General features: G+C 36.9%; 1 protein-coding gene across 2 annotated transcripts; it reads right to left on the reverse strand.

The window, feature by feature from the left end:
• Positions 1-6,217: 6,217 nt before the first annotated feature.
• LOC108327064 (uncharacterized) lies at positions 6,218-11,050 on the reverse strand. 2 transcript variants are annotated; one of them, XM_017560758.2, is made up of 4 exons: positions 10,955-11,050; positions 9,559-9,826; positions 9,092-9,450; positions 6,218-8,436 (listed from the first exon to the last, which is right to left on the reverse strand). In XM_017560758.2, the coding sequence occupies exons 1-4, from the start codon at positions 10,982-10,984 to the stop codon at positions 6,457-6,459; spliced, it is 2,637 nt and encodes an 878-aa protein (XP_017416247.1). In that variant the 5' UTR covers positions 10,985-11,050; the 3' UTR covers positions 6,218-6,456. The 2 variants fall into 2 exon arrangements, with proteins under 2 accessions (XP_017416247.1, XP_052729889.1); XM_052873929.1 differs by lacking the exon at positions 10,955-11,050 and adding an exon at positions 10,772-10,941.
• Positions 11,051-16,990: the final 5,940 nt, after the last annotated feature.

Genomic DNA, 16,990 nt, shown 5'->3' on the forward strand with positions numbered 1-16,990 from the left:
ATTACTAACACATGTGATGTTTATGTGTTACATGTTTTATTGCTTACATGCTACATGTTTTAATCAATGTATAAATTTGTTTAAAGCATGAAGAACATGATTGTGTTGATACATTGCATTTCATTATGCTATATAATTGATTTTATTGGTGAATGCATGTATGATGTTTTACATAATGAAAACCACAAGCACTTATATTGAACTTTTTACTGTGTGGCAAAACAACAGCTTTAAGTCGACTTCATTAATTATGGGGTGAATCGATTAAAACTCGTGGCTTTGCATAAACTTGTTAAAAGTGTGCTGTGAGGTTTTTCAAAGAAGAAGTTTTTCAAAACTATGTTTAACTGTGTTACATAGTCGATTATATGCAACTTGCATTCGACTAAGTCTGTTACAGTTTTGAAATTTTGTTCATGCTTGTGTTAAATGTTACAACGACTATATTTTTATATATGTTGACCAAGCATTTATTATGGATCGATTGCATTAATTTCACATTCATTTAACTGCATTATCTGCTGCTAACTGCTTTGACTGAATTGTTACATTCGACTACATTAGTAGCTAAGTCGATTAAAATGTGTCTGAATTGTGAAAATCTATAAATTGACGCAAACTTGATCTTTGTAAGAACTTTTGTGATTCTAACAGTTTTGTGATATTTTGCAGAAAGTGTATTCTTACAAAGAAAGGGAAAAGCTCCAAGAAACAAGAAGTGATTGTGCTGTTCATCTCCTTATGAATTCTTGAAGAACAAGTTAACTACATTTACAAAAGTCTAATCATATCTGCATATTTGGGTGTTACTGAAAGATTAGAGGCTACAATCTTGTAAAGATTGGTTTGTTGTTTCCTTGTTGTGATTACAAGAAGAAGAGCGTGTTGCGTTCTTAACTTTGAGGGTGGCTCAAAGGGTTGGACTGTAGGAGAGGGGATTCTTGCTGCTAGTTTGTTTTGTATATGCCTATATTTTGATTAGAGGGTTAGAGAGGTGTTTTATATTTTTGACGTTAGGTTGCTATAAAAACCTTGTTGTAAAAATATTGATCACTTTTGGCTTCTGTGATTGGAAGGACATTGGATGTAGGCTTGGCCGAACCAGTATAAAAACCAAGTGTTTGATCTTTCTATCCCCACACTTTTATTTAGTCGACTGCATACTGCATTAAATCGATCACATTTCCACTACATAAACAAATCTTTTTCCTTGTGTTTTAAGAAAGCTTTTAAAGGCATCCACTTTGCGAAAAAGATGTAAAGAAAACTTTTTTTTTACATTTCACCAATTCACCCATTATCAACAATATGGAATCACTTTAGATTTTCGATTTATTTGAATCTAATAGATGAATATTTTAAAGAAGAAATAATTGAAAAAAGTTATTGGATTGTCTTAAAATAAATTCAAGTTCCAATGAACTTTAATATTAGTGATTGTCTTAAAAAGTTATTGGATTGTCTTAAGATTGAAGTCTCTTACTTAAAGCACTTCAAGTTGTCTTGAAGATTGGACGAGCTCCTTAGTGGTTATTCCAAGTTGTCTGGATGATCGGCCTGGTACTTGGCCTAGGTGGTGGGCCTAGTGGTTAGACTGGGTGGTCGCCTGGATGATGGTCTGGTGGTTGGCCTGGTGGTGCCCAGGAGATCGCACGGTACACAAGCCTCCCAAGCCTGAGCATGATGTTGATTATGCAAAGGGGTTCTACACATGCCACTCCTGATAAAAATGGATTCTCCAGTTGGTTTTTGTCTCTATGTTTTTTATGTTCGATGATTAAGATGACTAGTTTGAAGATTAAAACGGGTAGCGCCTTGGTCGGCCGATCTGGATAGGCTTCCTACTTAAGTGACATGTCATGGAGATCTACTGTCATTAAATTTCGGTGAGGCCAATCAGGACTCCTCTAGTGCAATCCACGGTCACCAACCTTTGGTGAGGTCAACCGAGAGTCCTTTGAGGCCGAACAGTTGAGGCCGAACAGTTGAGGCTGAACAATTGAGGCCAAATTTGGCTATGTACCTGTGAGGCCATGGAAGACCAAGTAGTTGAGGCCAAATGGCCCAATACCTGAGGCAATGAAAGCCCGAGCAGTTAAGGCCGAATGGCCGAATAGTTGAGGTCGAACAACCGAATACTTGTGAGGCCGAATGACCAAATAGTTGAGGCTGAATGGCCGAATACTTGTGGGGCCGAATGGCTGAATAACTATGAGGCCGAATGGCCTAATAGTTTAACACCCAAATTTAGCTAAGTACCTGTAAGGGCATGGAAGGCAGAACAATTGAGGCCGAGTAGCCGAATACCTGTAAGGCCATGGAAGGTCGAGCAGTTAAGGCCGAATGGCCGAGTACTTGTGAGGCCGAATGGCCGAGTACTTGTGAGGCCGAATGGCCGAGTACTATTGAGGCCAAATGGCCGAGTACTTGTGAGGCCGAATGACCGAGTACTTGTGAGGCCGAATGGCCAAGTACTTGTGAGGCCAAATGGCTGAGCAGTTGGGGCCAGATGATCGAATAGTTGAGGCCGGGTGGCCAAATATTTGAGGTCGGATGGCCGAATAGCTGAGGCTGAATGGCCGAATAGTCAGGCCGAATGGCCAAATAGTTGAGGTAGAATGACCGAATAGTTGAACACTTGATGCCAAATTTGGCTAAGTACCTGAGGCCATGGAAAGCCGAGCAATTGAGGTCAAGTTGATAGTGATTCCTTTCAGAACGCTCTGTTCATCAACTTGGCGTTGTTCGTACCGGACTGCAGTGGTTCCTCTCAAAACTTCTCCTTCACTGCCTAGCCAAGTTGATAGTAATTCCTTTCGGAACTCTCCATTCATCAACTTAGGCATTGTTCATACTCGGCAATAGTGGTTTCTCTCGAAACTCGTCGTTCACCGCCCGACCAAGTTGATAGTGATTCCTTTCGGAACGCTTCGTTCATCAACTTGGGCATTGTTCATACCAGACGGCAGTGGTTCCTCTCGGAACTGGTCATTCACCGCTTGACCAAGCTGATAGTGATTGCTTTTGGAACGCTCCGTTCATCAACTTGGGCATTGTTCGTACCGAACAGTAGTGGTTCCTCTCGGAATGCTTTGTTCATCAACTTGGGTTTGTGGTGACGAGTCTATTTGTTCGTCTGGTCCCGTTTTTCTTCCTTCACAATTTTGTTGTAGATGAAGTACTCAATCATTGTATTAGCTTTGGTAAAAATGAGATATACAGTGAGCAATCAGCTAAAATAAAACTTTAAGTGAGGCTAAATGGCCAAATGGCCGAATAACTATGAGGTCGAATGGCCGAATAGTTGAACCCTTGATGCCAAATCTGGATAAGTACCTAGGAGGCAATGGAAGGTCGAGAAGTTGAGGTCAAGATATGGCCAAATGATTGAGGTCGAATGGTTGGCCGAGTACCGGTGAGGCCAAGTTTGAGAAAGTACTTGTGCGGACAAGATATGGCCGAACGATTGAGGCTGAGCACTTGAGGCCAAATTTGGCTAAGTACCTACGAGGCAATGGGAGGCCGAGAAGTTGAGGCCAAGGTATGGTCGAACGGTTGAGGCCGCATGGCCGAGGCGGATGGCCGAGGTTGGATGGCCGAGGCCGGATTGCCGGGACCGAATGGTCGAGATTGAATGGTCGAGGCCCGATACTTGAGGTTGAATGACCGAGACCGAATGGTCAAGGCCGGATACTTGAGGTCGGATGGTCGAGGCCGGATGAATGAATGGTCGAGGCCGGATACTAAGGTCGGGTGGCTGAAACCGAATGGTCAAGTCTGGATATTGAGGTAAAATTGTCGAGGCTGGATACTTGAGGTCGGATAGCCGAGGCCGGATACTTGAGGTCGGATGGCCGAGGCAGAATGGTGGAGGCCGGATGATCGAGGTTGGATGACCGAGGCTAGACACGTGAGGCCGGATGGCCGAAACCGAATGGTCGAGAACAAATACTAAGGTCGGATGGCCGAGGATGGATACTTGAGGCCGGATGACCTAGACCGAATGGTCGAGGCCAGATACTTGAGGTCGGATGGCTGAGACCGAATGGTTGATGACGAATACTGACACTGGATGGTCGCGACCGAATGGTCGAGGTTGGATACTGAGGTCGGATGGCCGAGGTCGGATGGCTGAGGTTGGATGGTCGAGGCTGGATACTTGAGGTACTTTAAAGCATCACTCAATTGTTCCTTATGGCTACAATGGGGATACTCATCCGGGTCCCATAGTGGGCGCCAAAATGTTTCGTTTATAGGGTTGATGTCCCTTACTCAAAACACTCCAAGTTGTCTTGAAGACTCGGGCAAGCTCCTTAGTGGTCCTACATCCTCCAATTACATTGTTCGCTCTCCCTCCTTCTTGTGGAAGTCATGCGGGAGTGTACCTGTCAAAGGCACTTCGACGCTCAAGTTAGTAATATAACTGATCGGTTAACTAAGCAAGTGATGCATATAATGTGCATCGTGATCCTAAAGTCATACTTGAGACCTTTATATACTAGTTGTGATGGGCCTTTACCTTTCACTGGCCTAATAACGGTCCAATCACACCTTAATCTGCATTAGGGTTTTAATGAGTTATTATCGTTTATAATCTATCCATGTGGTCGGCCTGGTGGGTGGTCGGCCTGGATGGTTGATCTGGATAATCAGCCTGGTGGTTGGCATGAATGATCGGTCTAGTACTTAGTCGGGGTGGTCGGTCTGGATAATCGGCCTGGTAGTTGACCTAGATGATCGGCCTGAATGATCGACCTGAATGATCAGTCTGGTACTTAACCTAAATGGTCGACTTGATATTTAACCTAGGTGATCATCTAATTGATTTGATGATTAGCCTGAATAGTCAGTCTGGTTGTACCTAGAAAACCGTACGATAGATACATCAATATTTCAGGAAGCGTAAAACATAAAAAAAATTACATTGTATCAATTGAAGAGTCCTATAATTTTAATTAAAAGTGAGTCAATTATAATGTGTTGTATACGTAATATCTTGAGAGGATAATGTGATTGATTGACACATTCGTGTACATATAAATTCATATATACATATTCATTCCCTTAGGCACATTAATCTATATGTATATCATCTATATAGTGTGAATGGTTTTTTAAAATTTTAATTTAATTTTATATATTTGTGTGAATTGTTATAATTGTATTTACTACTAAAAATAATATACCAAGTAAGAGTGAAGAAGTTACTGGTATGTTTTATTTTCATACAGTATATTTATATTATTTTTGTGTAATATGTTGTATATTATACTATATCCAAGTATAACAGTATTCATATGTTATATTATTATATCTTCCAACTACTGTATTGGATTAAATTGGATGTTACAAACAGGGTAATGGATAAGCATAATTGATGTGTTAAAAAGCATCCTTCAAACCAGTCACATTGTTTAGAAGAACAAGTTAGCATTTAGAAATTGGGTAACACTTTCACTTTCACTGTAGAGTTCACAGCTATACGTAATTATTGAACCCAAATTCACTTTGTTTTCCAGAGAGGTGGCAACATTCCATTCAGAACACTACACGTATATAAGAGGTTGTTTACTGACAATTTTTTATAATTTTAATTATAAATTTGTTAATTCATTTTTACTCTATTGTATTTTCAAAAAAAAATTATAAGAAATAATGTAAACAACACGAAACAAAGCATAAGCAGTATGAAGTTTTTATTATTGAAAAGTGAAAATACAAAACATAACAAACACTTCTAAACCAAATGAATCATAACAATTTCAACTTCTTATTATATACTTTACCAATGGAAGAATAGTTTTTTTAGAAAGGGACATTATATAACTGTTGACTCTTGTACCATACCAATTTACTCCATACCAAGCAAATTTGCTTTAACCATACCTTTCTTGAGAAGATATGGCTAAAGGGTGTACCATACCAATTTGCTTGGTTTATTACAATAGTTCCAACTTTGAAAAAAGATAAGATAGTTTCTCTTTCTCCATTAGAATTTATAATACCATATTATAGCATCACTACACAAATTTAGTATATCAAATTTGTTCATAGTTTTGTATAATACTTAGAACTTGAAATGATTCCACAAGATTTTGTCACATACTACTAAGTAAATTTTAAACTTAACTCAACTTTATAAAGTTTATGTTTATTTATATAGTTTAAACTTATATCTAATGGACTTAATATGTTCAGCACAACATTTGAAGAAACAAGAGTACAAAGATTAAAGCAGTGATTTCCTACTCCATTTAAAAACCAAAGGCTATCTTGGTAACATTCTCTTAAATTATGGCAAAATTCTGTACAGAACTCTCACACCTTTAGAACATAATTTGTATGTTAGACAGTAGAAACATCAGTACTTTGAAAATCCATTGTGTTTCTGAAAACCAAACATCCATGATGAGTGGTAGCTTCAGTGATGATACCTAGTATAATAGATTCTCCTCTTTAATTTAATTTAGTGGCTTGGAAATATTCCACCAACTCCACAACCTCCATTTTCTCATCTTCATTCAAATGCTTTTCTTTCACAACTGCAGTGCCATGATCAGAATTGCGACGATGCAGGTTTGTTTTGCCTCTTGTACGAGCCCTGCGGCAAGGGCTGAAAGCATCTATATGTGGCAGGATATCTTTCCTTTTTTGCTTCCTTTGCACCTGTAAGAATTCATTTTCTAGAGATTCCAATGCTTTAACTGTCAATGGTCGATTTCTTGTGCTCTGTCTCCTAGGATTTGTATCTGACTGCTGCTCCACAGAACCAACATCATAAGAGGTTCTTTGTGGCTTCTCATTCTCAACTACCCCCTGAGCATCACTTGACAAACATGGACCCTTTGCCTTAAGGCACTGCCTGTTTTCATTCCCTATACCCATCATTTCACTGTCTTTAGAATTCGATGGAACCTGGGGTGTGTTCAAGGTGGCCGGCATATGTGATTCACATTTCTCGACTTTAACACAAGAACTGCTCCTGTGTTGACAAATTTCATTGAGAATGGTTTCCTCATTATTCACTTCCACATTTCTATCAGCTGGAGAAGCAATTGAACTTCCAGTCGGCTGAAGACTAACTGAATCACAAACATTTTGGTTGGAATCTAGAAAGCTTGATGACTGAGAGAATGCCAAATTTTCAGATTCCAAACCTCCTGAGGAATTTTCAATGGGGCGACTAGTCTCTGCCTTGACACAAGCAGTCAATCTTCTCCTTTTAATGGGAAGAACTGTTTGGTTACAATGATCTGCTCTTGCCCTCCGACTGAATTGATGTTTTGCTGTACTCTTTAGTTGATTACAATTAGACACACGGATCTTCTGATTTTTCTGCCTTTCTACCATCTGATTTTTCTGCCTTTCTACTATCTTATTTGCATTATTATCTGACTTATCATTTGCTTCTTTTTTACTGGTACCATGATTCTCAGATATGCCTTTTCGGCTATCAGTATTACTAATATTCCTTTTGTCACATGTTATCACGCTTGGTATATCTTCACCAGAAGACCTATCCTTAGATGCAGTCCTCTTAGATGCAAACTCTAATTCAACTGGAAGACATCTCAGTTCTCTAACTTTCAATAATTTTCCTACATTAAGCATACTGGTATCAATAACTGTGAACTTTGTCAACTTTTTATTAACTTTTTTAGACAGATCCTTGCTATGGTTTACTTTCCTCATTTGTTTGGCCCCTTTAGTCGTAATACCAGCAGCATTTGCCTCAATTTTACCAGCTAACTTAACAGGTGCAGATTTATATTCCATTATATCAGAAAACTTCCCTTTGTGCATCAAACTGGTATCAATAACCATGAATTTTATATGATCAGTGGTAGAAGCTCGGGGCTTGAGGTAACATTGACGACGATAATTATATTGATCATCCTTATTCAATCCCTTTTCTTGCTCTTCATTGCCGCTACCAACTCTAGTTTCATCTTCAAGCTCAAGAAGACCAGGTTCAGCAACAACTTTGTTCAAGACATCACTAACAGAATCAAAGTAATCATCACCTTTTACAAGTTTCCTCCTTGAAAATTTCTTAACGCCAGGTATTAGAAAAACTAGATAATCTTTGGGGCAGACATAACTGTGATGTTGTGGTTGCTCAGAGTGCCAACCTCTTGCCAGTAAGCGAGGCCAAACAGCTTCCCAGAAAAGATCATTACTTTTGGCTTTGCTCAGTCGCAATCCTCCTGTCAAATATTTTATTATATCACTGGGTCCAAGAGAAGACCAAGCTTGACTAGTTGGTCCTGAAAAAACCCAATTGTTCTTCCCAAGTTCCACATCAAGGCTTGTAAGGTCTTCCCTCTCCTTTCCAATACCAACTGCCTCCACAAGAACACCGAGTCCAACAGTAGACTTCATAGATAAAATGTAATCTTCAAGAGAAACTCTTCCTTCCACATAGGACTGAGAAACCTGATTGATTGTATACACCAAACCAATGAAAATGTGAAGCACATAAATGATATAACTGCAGTGATAAAAACTAATTACCATTGACCATACGTTCAAATCATCATAGGTACAACACATGATCACAGTAGCACAATATTAATAACAACAATCAGTTTGTCCAAATTAAATACCATGACATCTTATCTACTCTAAAATGTGTCATACTCACGAAGATACTTTGTCAATAGTAAAGCTTTTTACTTTCCAGCATCAAATGGAATAGGAGAAACAATCAAAAGTATCATTTGAAGCTCACAAGCAGAATAAATTGAGAACTTCCAAAAGATATTGAAACCTGTGATGCTAATAGTTTCAATTCCCCTATATGATAAAAATAACCATAAAAAAGGTCAGAAAACATTAAATATACAGCACACCACAAAGATCAAATCATTATTGCCTTACTTAAAATCATCCCAATTCTAAAAGTTATTTAAAGGATAAATTTAGAATTACAGAGAAAATAAAAAGTGTAATTTGCAATAGAAGTGACTCATGAAAATAGAGAAACTCTAAAATCCAAGAATGCAGAGATACAAGGTAAGACAACCATTAGGCATTTGAAATATACTTGTAATTCATTAACAACAAAGTATTGAGATGAGATAGTTGATACCTGAAGCAAACTATCTTGAGATTCTTTTGATACATGAGGAATCAATCGAGATAATAGTTCCTGTTGCCTCTGCCCAGAAAAGAGTTTTTGTCCCATAATGCATTTTCTTCCTTTTGTCTTCCTGCAGTCTGACCATCTACGATATTCATCAGATTTATAAAACTTTCCATAGTAAAATGACAGCATTTCCCCTATGGCTTTGTTTTCTAATAATCTTTTAATCTTGATAAAATTCTTTCCAAAAATAAACAAACCAAGGAGAAAACTTCTTGTATCAGCTTCACTCCAGGAGTTACTCAATGTGCCAGGGGCCAATACATAATTTTTACTTTTCCCCAGTTGATCTGAATTTTTGTCTCCTGTCATCACAAATCAAATTGAAATCAGTTTCGATTCTTCCTCATTGCCTGAAATGCTGTTCTTTTGTAAATTAATCTCTTTTGATAGTGCAATAACATTGACTGTACCATCAATATCTGCAAGATAACCTTCATTGTACATCCATGTAACTGAGAGGGGCAAACCAATTGCAAAGGAAAGTGAACTATCACCCATAATTTCTGAATCAGCAGGATTTACAAGAAGTCGAAGCCACTCTGATTCTTCTATCATAGAGGGGATCTCCACCTGGTATTCTTCACCAACTCTTGCGTCACTTATATGAGGTGAACCTGGAGGAGTATTACATGCATGCTCCACGGAATCATCATAATAGTTTTGCTGAATTGACTCCATCTGCCAAAAAAAAAACTGGACAATAAACCTAGTAACTATAAACTCAAATCAAACCTTAAGAAGAATCATTTATAAAGGACATGTAGCTCAGGTAACATAATCAATGAGGGTACTTCAAACTTTAAAAATAGGTTACAAGATGCAACTATGCATAAAAGTAATGCACAGAGTGGCTCACCAGGACTCAAAAGTAACAGCGCCAGTCAAACTTATCAAATTCTTGGTTTCAAAAGAAAAAACAAAAATTTCATCCATGAACTCAAGATTAGAGTATAAGAAACAGGAGCAACTTTTGGAATTGACCAGTTTTTCCAAAAGCATTCCAATAACTGAAGCAATTTCTTTTCTCTACCTAAGAAAACCAGAACACCTGCTGAACCTAAAACTACAACAATTGTCAGTACAACAAAACATCAAAATCCTCAACACTGATATCTACCTAGTCAGAAAAGAAAATTATGTCAACTTCTCAAAACCAGCATTCTTCAGTGGCCAACACAGATTCAAAAATAAAAACAATTACGCAAGAGAAACTACCAATATGTATATATATGCTGTTGGAGTAAAAAAAGGAAAGAGAAAAACCCTTCGAAAAAAACAATATAATCAAGCAAGAAGAAGAAAATCAACCCAACCAGATCCACCTGTATGCAAGTTCATATCATAAACAAAGCGCTGATAGATTAACACAGCATAACCAAGCACCAACCGAGACGTGCAACCGAGGAAGAAAGAAAGCAAGTGCAACAGTGCATTCACATACACCAAGATAAATTAAACCCACATCATGTTAACAATTAATCGAAACATTTAAGAACCCAAAAGAAGAATAAAGAAGAATATTTCGAAATATCCTCCTTCAAATCCTGTATATGTTATCATACACACATTGAACAAGATAATGATGAAAACAATAATAAGAAAGAAAGATGAATATTTGGTCACCTTGGTGTGAATGAAATGCTAAGGGTTGAAAACGTGAGAAGAAAAAACAAAGAGAAAGAAAAGGGTGTGAATATCCTATACATATGCATAATATATACAAGTATAAATACATTTGTTGTGAAAGTTGAGAAAGTGTTGCAAAGTTAACGTGGAAGGAGAAGAAACAAGAGAAAAAGAGAGAACCTGAAGAGAAGAAGGAAAGTGAAATGGCATGAACACTAACGAAGGGAAATGACACTACTGATGTGACTCGGCCGAGCCGAGTCGAGTCGAGTCGGGTTGAACAGGAGAGTGAATGTTGTTGACGACGTGGTTTAAAAGCAATTTCTACATCTAAAATTGAAAACTGGGACCAGGGTTTTACTACACAACAATTGTCTCAAATTTCTATTCATACTTAAAAGATATTAAATATATAAATATATATATCTTAATTAGATGTTTAGATAATAGATTTCAAATTATTTTATTTTTTTGTCGTTCGATTGTTTATTTAACATAATCAAATTAAGGAGAAAAAAAGTTAATATTGTATAGAAACTAAACATTAGTTAATTTGATTTTTTTTATTGAGCATTTGTTTGGATAAGTTTTTCTTCTAATAATCCCATAATAGAAAAATAAGAAAAAATAACTTTCTCGCTGAAACTAAAAATAGTTTATAAATAATTTAATAAGCAGAGGCTTTTCAATTTAATTTCTCTGGTTTATATCTAAGTTAGTTTTAGCTGGTTACAAAAATTAATTTATCTATTTTAGAAGTGTTTCAAACAAGGTTTGCTCAAATTTATTTTAATGCTAAATTTAAAGTTATTTTGGAACGTAGAGAATATTTATTAAGAAAGTTATTTAACAGCATTAATTTATCTATAGTTAATCATTTCTTCCAAAATTATGCTAAAATAGATAATACACAAAGTGAGAGCATAATAATGTTGAAGTTTTATTATTAAATATTGAAGCTAGTGGCCATATTTTATTCATTGGAAAACTTAAGGAGTGAATAACATGACACGCTTATATAGAAATTGACTAAATTCAAAGAGCAATTTTAAAACTAAATATTTTTATCTTTATTTGTTTAATCTAACATTTAATGAGTAGTTCATTTTTAAGCATAAGATTAAAAATTGAAGCGTCTTCTTATATGATGTAAATTTTTCAATGTTAGTAAATAAAATATATTTTTAAACAGTTATAATAACATTAGTTTTATTAATTAATTTTAAATTCCTAAATTTTTCATACATCTCAAATATTTAATAAAAGAATGAAAAAAAAAGTGTGCAAAATTTTACAATAAAAATAAATAATGTAATTTTAAAAAATGGAAAAAGTAGTAATAAAGTTTAAATAAATATTGAAAAAATTTAAATTATATTTTATCATAATGTTCTCAAAGAGATGTCCTAATAATATGTAATCTATAATAAAATGAGATAGAACAAAATTTCGTTAAAATAATGTTTAACAAAATACTAAATATTAGTTAGCTAAAGGTATTAACTAAATAAACTATTTTTGAATAAACTTTAATAGAAAATTAGTATTATATAAAGTAAGGAAATAACATCAATCTCAAGAATTAAAATAAAATTACATAACATAAGGAATTGCTTAATTTAAAAAATAAAAATTATTCATGTTGAATATTATTAATACACCTTAATCTTGACACCCCATTTTTCTTTTGGAAAATGGTATGTCGACAACGATTTTTTGCCAACAATTTGACAACGCCAGGTTGTGTCTTTGCATTGGCCAAATTTAATAAAAAGAAAATAAAGAGAGGTTACCAGACTAAGAGCAAAATTGGAAGAAAAGTTTACAAGTTTAACATTTTTGGTTTCGCGGTTTTCGTTTTCGTTTTTTCGCTCTCACCTCTACACTTCTTTCATCCCCTTTATCTTCTCTCTCGATCTAACATCTATCTTCTCTGTCGTTCTAACCCTATTCTTGTATCTTTTTTCTGATTCGAAGTCTGGTGGCGGTTTGGGTGTCATGAATTTAATTCTTTTTACGTTGTGTGTGTTATAATGAATAAAGGTGTTATATTGAAAAAAGAACGCAGAATATTAATAAGTATTTAAAATGTAGGCAATGGTTTCAGAAATGAATATAAGTTGTGGAATTTATTGACCAAAAAAACCATACAAGTGAATTTAAGGGTCATTGCTGGTTGGGAGGTTATGTTTGGTGACCCCAAGAAGTAGGGAAGAAGTCATTCTTACTGAGGGGACCAAGTTGGACAAGTGCAGAGCTAATCTGCAGAAAAAACATTGTCGTAATCGTTTACAGTGGCCTCGTAAACTATTACACGAGAAAAATCACTGTTTTGTACAGAAAGTTGAACTGAAGTAGTCAGTTGTGGTGTCCTGGGTGATCATTGGCAAAACCTGTTAATTTAAAGCACAAGTCCACTTGTATTTACTTGGTGTTGGTGTTTGACTGGTGGTAGAGGGTGGTAGGTGATGGGAGGTGACCCCAAGAAGTGGGGAAGAAGTCATTCTTACTGAAGGGACCAAGTTGAAGAAGTGCATGGCTAATCTACAGAAAAAAACACTGTGGTAATCGTTTATAGTGGCCTGGTAAACAATTACACGAGAGAAATCACTGTTTTGTATAGAAAGTTGAACTGAAGTAGTCAGTTGTGGTGTCATGGGTGATCATTGGCAAAAATTGTTACTTTCAGGCACAAGTCCACTTGTATTTATTTGGTGTTGGTGTTTCAGTGGTGGTAGAGAGTGGTAAGTGATGGGAGGAGACCCTAAGAGGTGGAGAAGAAGCCATTCTTACTTAGGGGACCAAGTTGGACAAGTGTAGAGCTAATTTGCAGAAAAAACATTGTGGTAATCGTTTACAGGGTCCTTGTAATCGATTACAATGGAAAAAAAGGCCTAAACTTGATTACCATGACATAATTTGAAAGTTCTTTGAGTATAGATTCCAACAAAACAAGAATCAACTCATTTTGAGTTCGGTGGAGAAAGTTATGATCAAAAGAACAAGCAAAGGTCAGAGTTGGCAAGAATATATGAAATGCTAACTTGAAAGAATAAACTGTACCAACTCAGATGTCCAAAAATTACAAATTAGTAGTCATTGGAATGCTTTTTGAGTCTAGTTTCTAATAAAAAAAGAATCACATCATTTGGAGGTCGGTGAGAAAAGTTATCATTAAAATAGCCAGCAAAGGTCAAAGTTGACAGCATGTTATCTAACTCAAATTGCCTTTGGCTACTTATGTGCGCACAGGTGGCTCCTACAGCACAAGTTTTTGTACAAAACTACACTTTTGTTCGTGTAATCGTTTACAAGGCTCTTGTAATCGATTACAAGACACAAAATGGCCTGCACTTGTTTCAGCACTTGAACCAACTTGGTCTTGACACCAACATTGGGTCTTTCCTTCACCATGGACTGCCCAAACCCTAGTTTCCTCCCTCTACTCACACTTAAACACTAAAAACAACTCTCATCAACTGAAGAAATATGGAAAAATAACGTAAAATGTCTTTGGCTACCTGTGTGCCCACAACTAGCTCCTACAGCACAAGTTTTTGTACAAAACCAGATTTCTTTTCGTGTAATCGTTTACAGTGTCCTTGTAATCGATTACAGTGTCAAAAAAGGTGTAAACTTGATTTCCAAGGCATAATTTTAAAGGTCTTTGAGTCTAGATTCCAAAAAAACAAGAATCAACTCATTTGGAGTTTGGTGAAGAAAGTTATGAGCAAAAGAACAAGCAAAGGTCAGAGTTGGCAAGAATATATGAAACGCTAACTTCAAAGAATAAACTGTACCAACTCAGATGTCCAACAATTACAAATTAGTAGTCATTGGAAAGATTTTTGAGTCTAGTTTCTCATAAAAAAAGAATCACATCATTTGGAGGTCGGTGGGAAAAGTTATCAGTAAAATAGCTAGTAAAGGTCAAAGTTGACAGCATGTTATCTCACCCAAGTTGCTCATCTCATAAACATTGTTTCTTTCCTCCATCACTGGGTGCCCAAACATGACTTTCCAGCCTCTACTCACACTTAAACACTAAAATCAAGTGAAAACCAGTGAATTTATGCCAAAAAATTAAAAATTTTGACTATGGTCACCTACATTATCACAACTAACTCCTCCAGTACATGTTTCTGTACAAATCCTGGATTTTGTTCGTGTAATCGTTTACCAAGCATCTGTAAACGATTACAAGTATATTTTTTGGTGCAGAAGTTTCAAGACTTCATCTAAGTTGTTCATCTCATAAACATTGTTCATTTCCTCAATCATGGGGTGCCCAAACATGACTTTCCAGCCTATACTCACACTCAAACACTAAAATCAAGTGAAAACCAGTTGATTTATGCCAAAAAATTAATAATTTTGACTATGGTCACCTAGGTTACCACAACTGACTCCTCCAGTACAAGTTTTTGTACAAATCCTGGATTTTGTTCGTGTAATCGTTTACCAAGCATCTGTAAACGATTACAAGTGTATTTTTTGGTGCAGAAGTTTCAAGACTTCATCTAAGTTGTTCATCTCATAAACATTGTTCATTTCCTCAATCATGGGGTGCCCAAACATGACTTTCTAGCCTATACTCACACTCAAACACTAAAATTAAGTGAAAACCATTTGATTTATGCCAAAAAATTAAAAATTTTGACTATGGTCACCTAGGTTACCACAGCTGACTCCTCCAGTACAAGTTTCTGTACAAATCCTGAAATTCTCTCGGGTAATCGTTTACCAGGACTGTGTAAACGATTACCACAGGCTTTTTTCAACACTCTCACTCATCCCTTGCACAACTTGGTCTCCCCACTCATGAGGGGTCACTCCACACTCCTTGGGGTCACAGCACATCACCAACCACCATCTCCCACCACTGAAACACCAGGAGCTTCCAAACACAAGTGCAAAAGTCACTCAAACTCACTTCTTTTGACAATGGTCACCCTTGTGACCCTGACTGACTACCTCACTTCAACTTTCTGTACAAATCTTGAAATTCTTTCGGGTAATCGTTTACCAGGCCTGTGTAAACGATTACCACAGGTTTTTTTCAACACTCTCACTCATCCCTTGCACAACTTGGTCTCCCCACTCATGAGGGGTCACTCCACACTCCTTGGGGTCACAGCACATCACCAACCACCATCTCCTACCACTGAAACACCAGGAGCTTCCAAACACAAGTGCAAAAGTCACTCAAACTCACTTCTTTTGACAATGGTCACCCCTGTGACCCTGACTGACTACCTCACTTCAACTTTCTGTACAAATCCTGAAATTCTCTCAGGTAATCGTTTACTAGGCCTGTGTAAACGATTATCAGAGGCTTTTTTCAACACTCTCACTCATCCCTTGCACAACTTGGTCCCCCCAATCATGTGGGCTCACTCCACACTCCTTGGGGTCACAGCACATCACTAACCACCATCTCCCACCACTGAAACACCAGGAGCTTCCAAACACAAGTGCAAAAGTCACTCAAACTCACTTCTTTTGACAATGGTCACCCCTGTCACCCTGACTGACTACCTTAGTTAAACTTTCTGTACAAATCCTGAAATTCTCTCGGGTAATCGTTTACCAGGCCTGTGTAAACGATTACCATAGGTTTTTTTCAACACTCTCACTCATCCCTTGCAGAACTTGCTCCCCCCCCCCCCCCCCCCCCCCCCCCCCCCCCCCCCCGCCACTCAAAATGTGATTCAAATGAACTGGTTTTGACAATGGTAACCCATGTTACCCTGAATGACCACTCAAACACCAACATCTTGCAAACAAGCCTGTAACTTATCAAACACAAAACTTCACCATATTCTCAAATCCACAAACCCACAAATCATAATAACAATGGTATTGAAAAAATAAAATATGTGACCAACCAAACCAAAAACTCAAATTTTATATCATTCAACTAAATCTGATACATTACAATTTGTTTTCTTAATCTATTTACAATGATCATTTACTTTCCATTATTAAACTGAATACACATATCAATCATTTTTTATTCTAAGCACTATGGTTCCGATGTATGGAGTCCTAAGTGCTCTTCCCTTGTAACGCCTTCGTGATCCAACCCTAACATACGTCTTCAAAGGTTGTTCATTTCCGTCAATGTCAGTAGGGGATACAAAATCAGTGTTCAGGGATGGTTCTGTACGAGGCACAATTTGTCCACCGTCATCTTTATTTTGTCGTCTTGCCTTC

This window comes from Vigna angularis, chromosome 2 (assembly GCF_016808095.1).
Source record: "Vigna angularis cultivar LongXiaoDou No.4 chromosome 2, ASM1680809v1, whole genome shotgun sequence".
In the NCBI taxonomy this organism is placed as follows: Eukaryota; Viridiplantae; Streptophyta; class Magnoliopsida; order Fabales; family Fabaceae; genus Vigna; species Vigna angularis.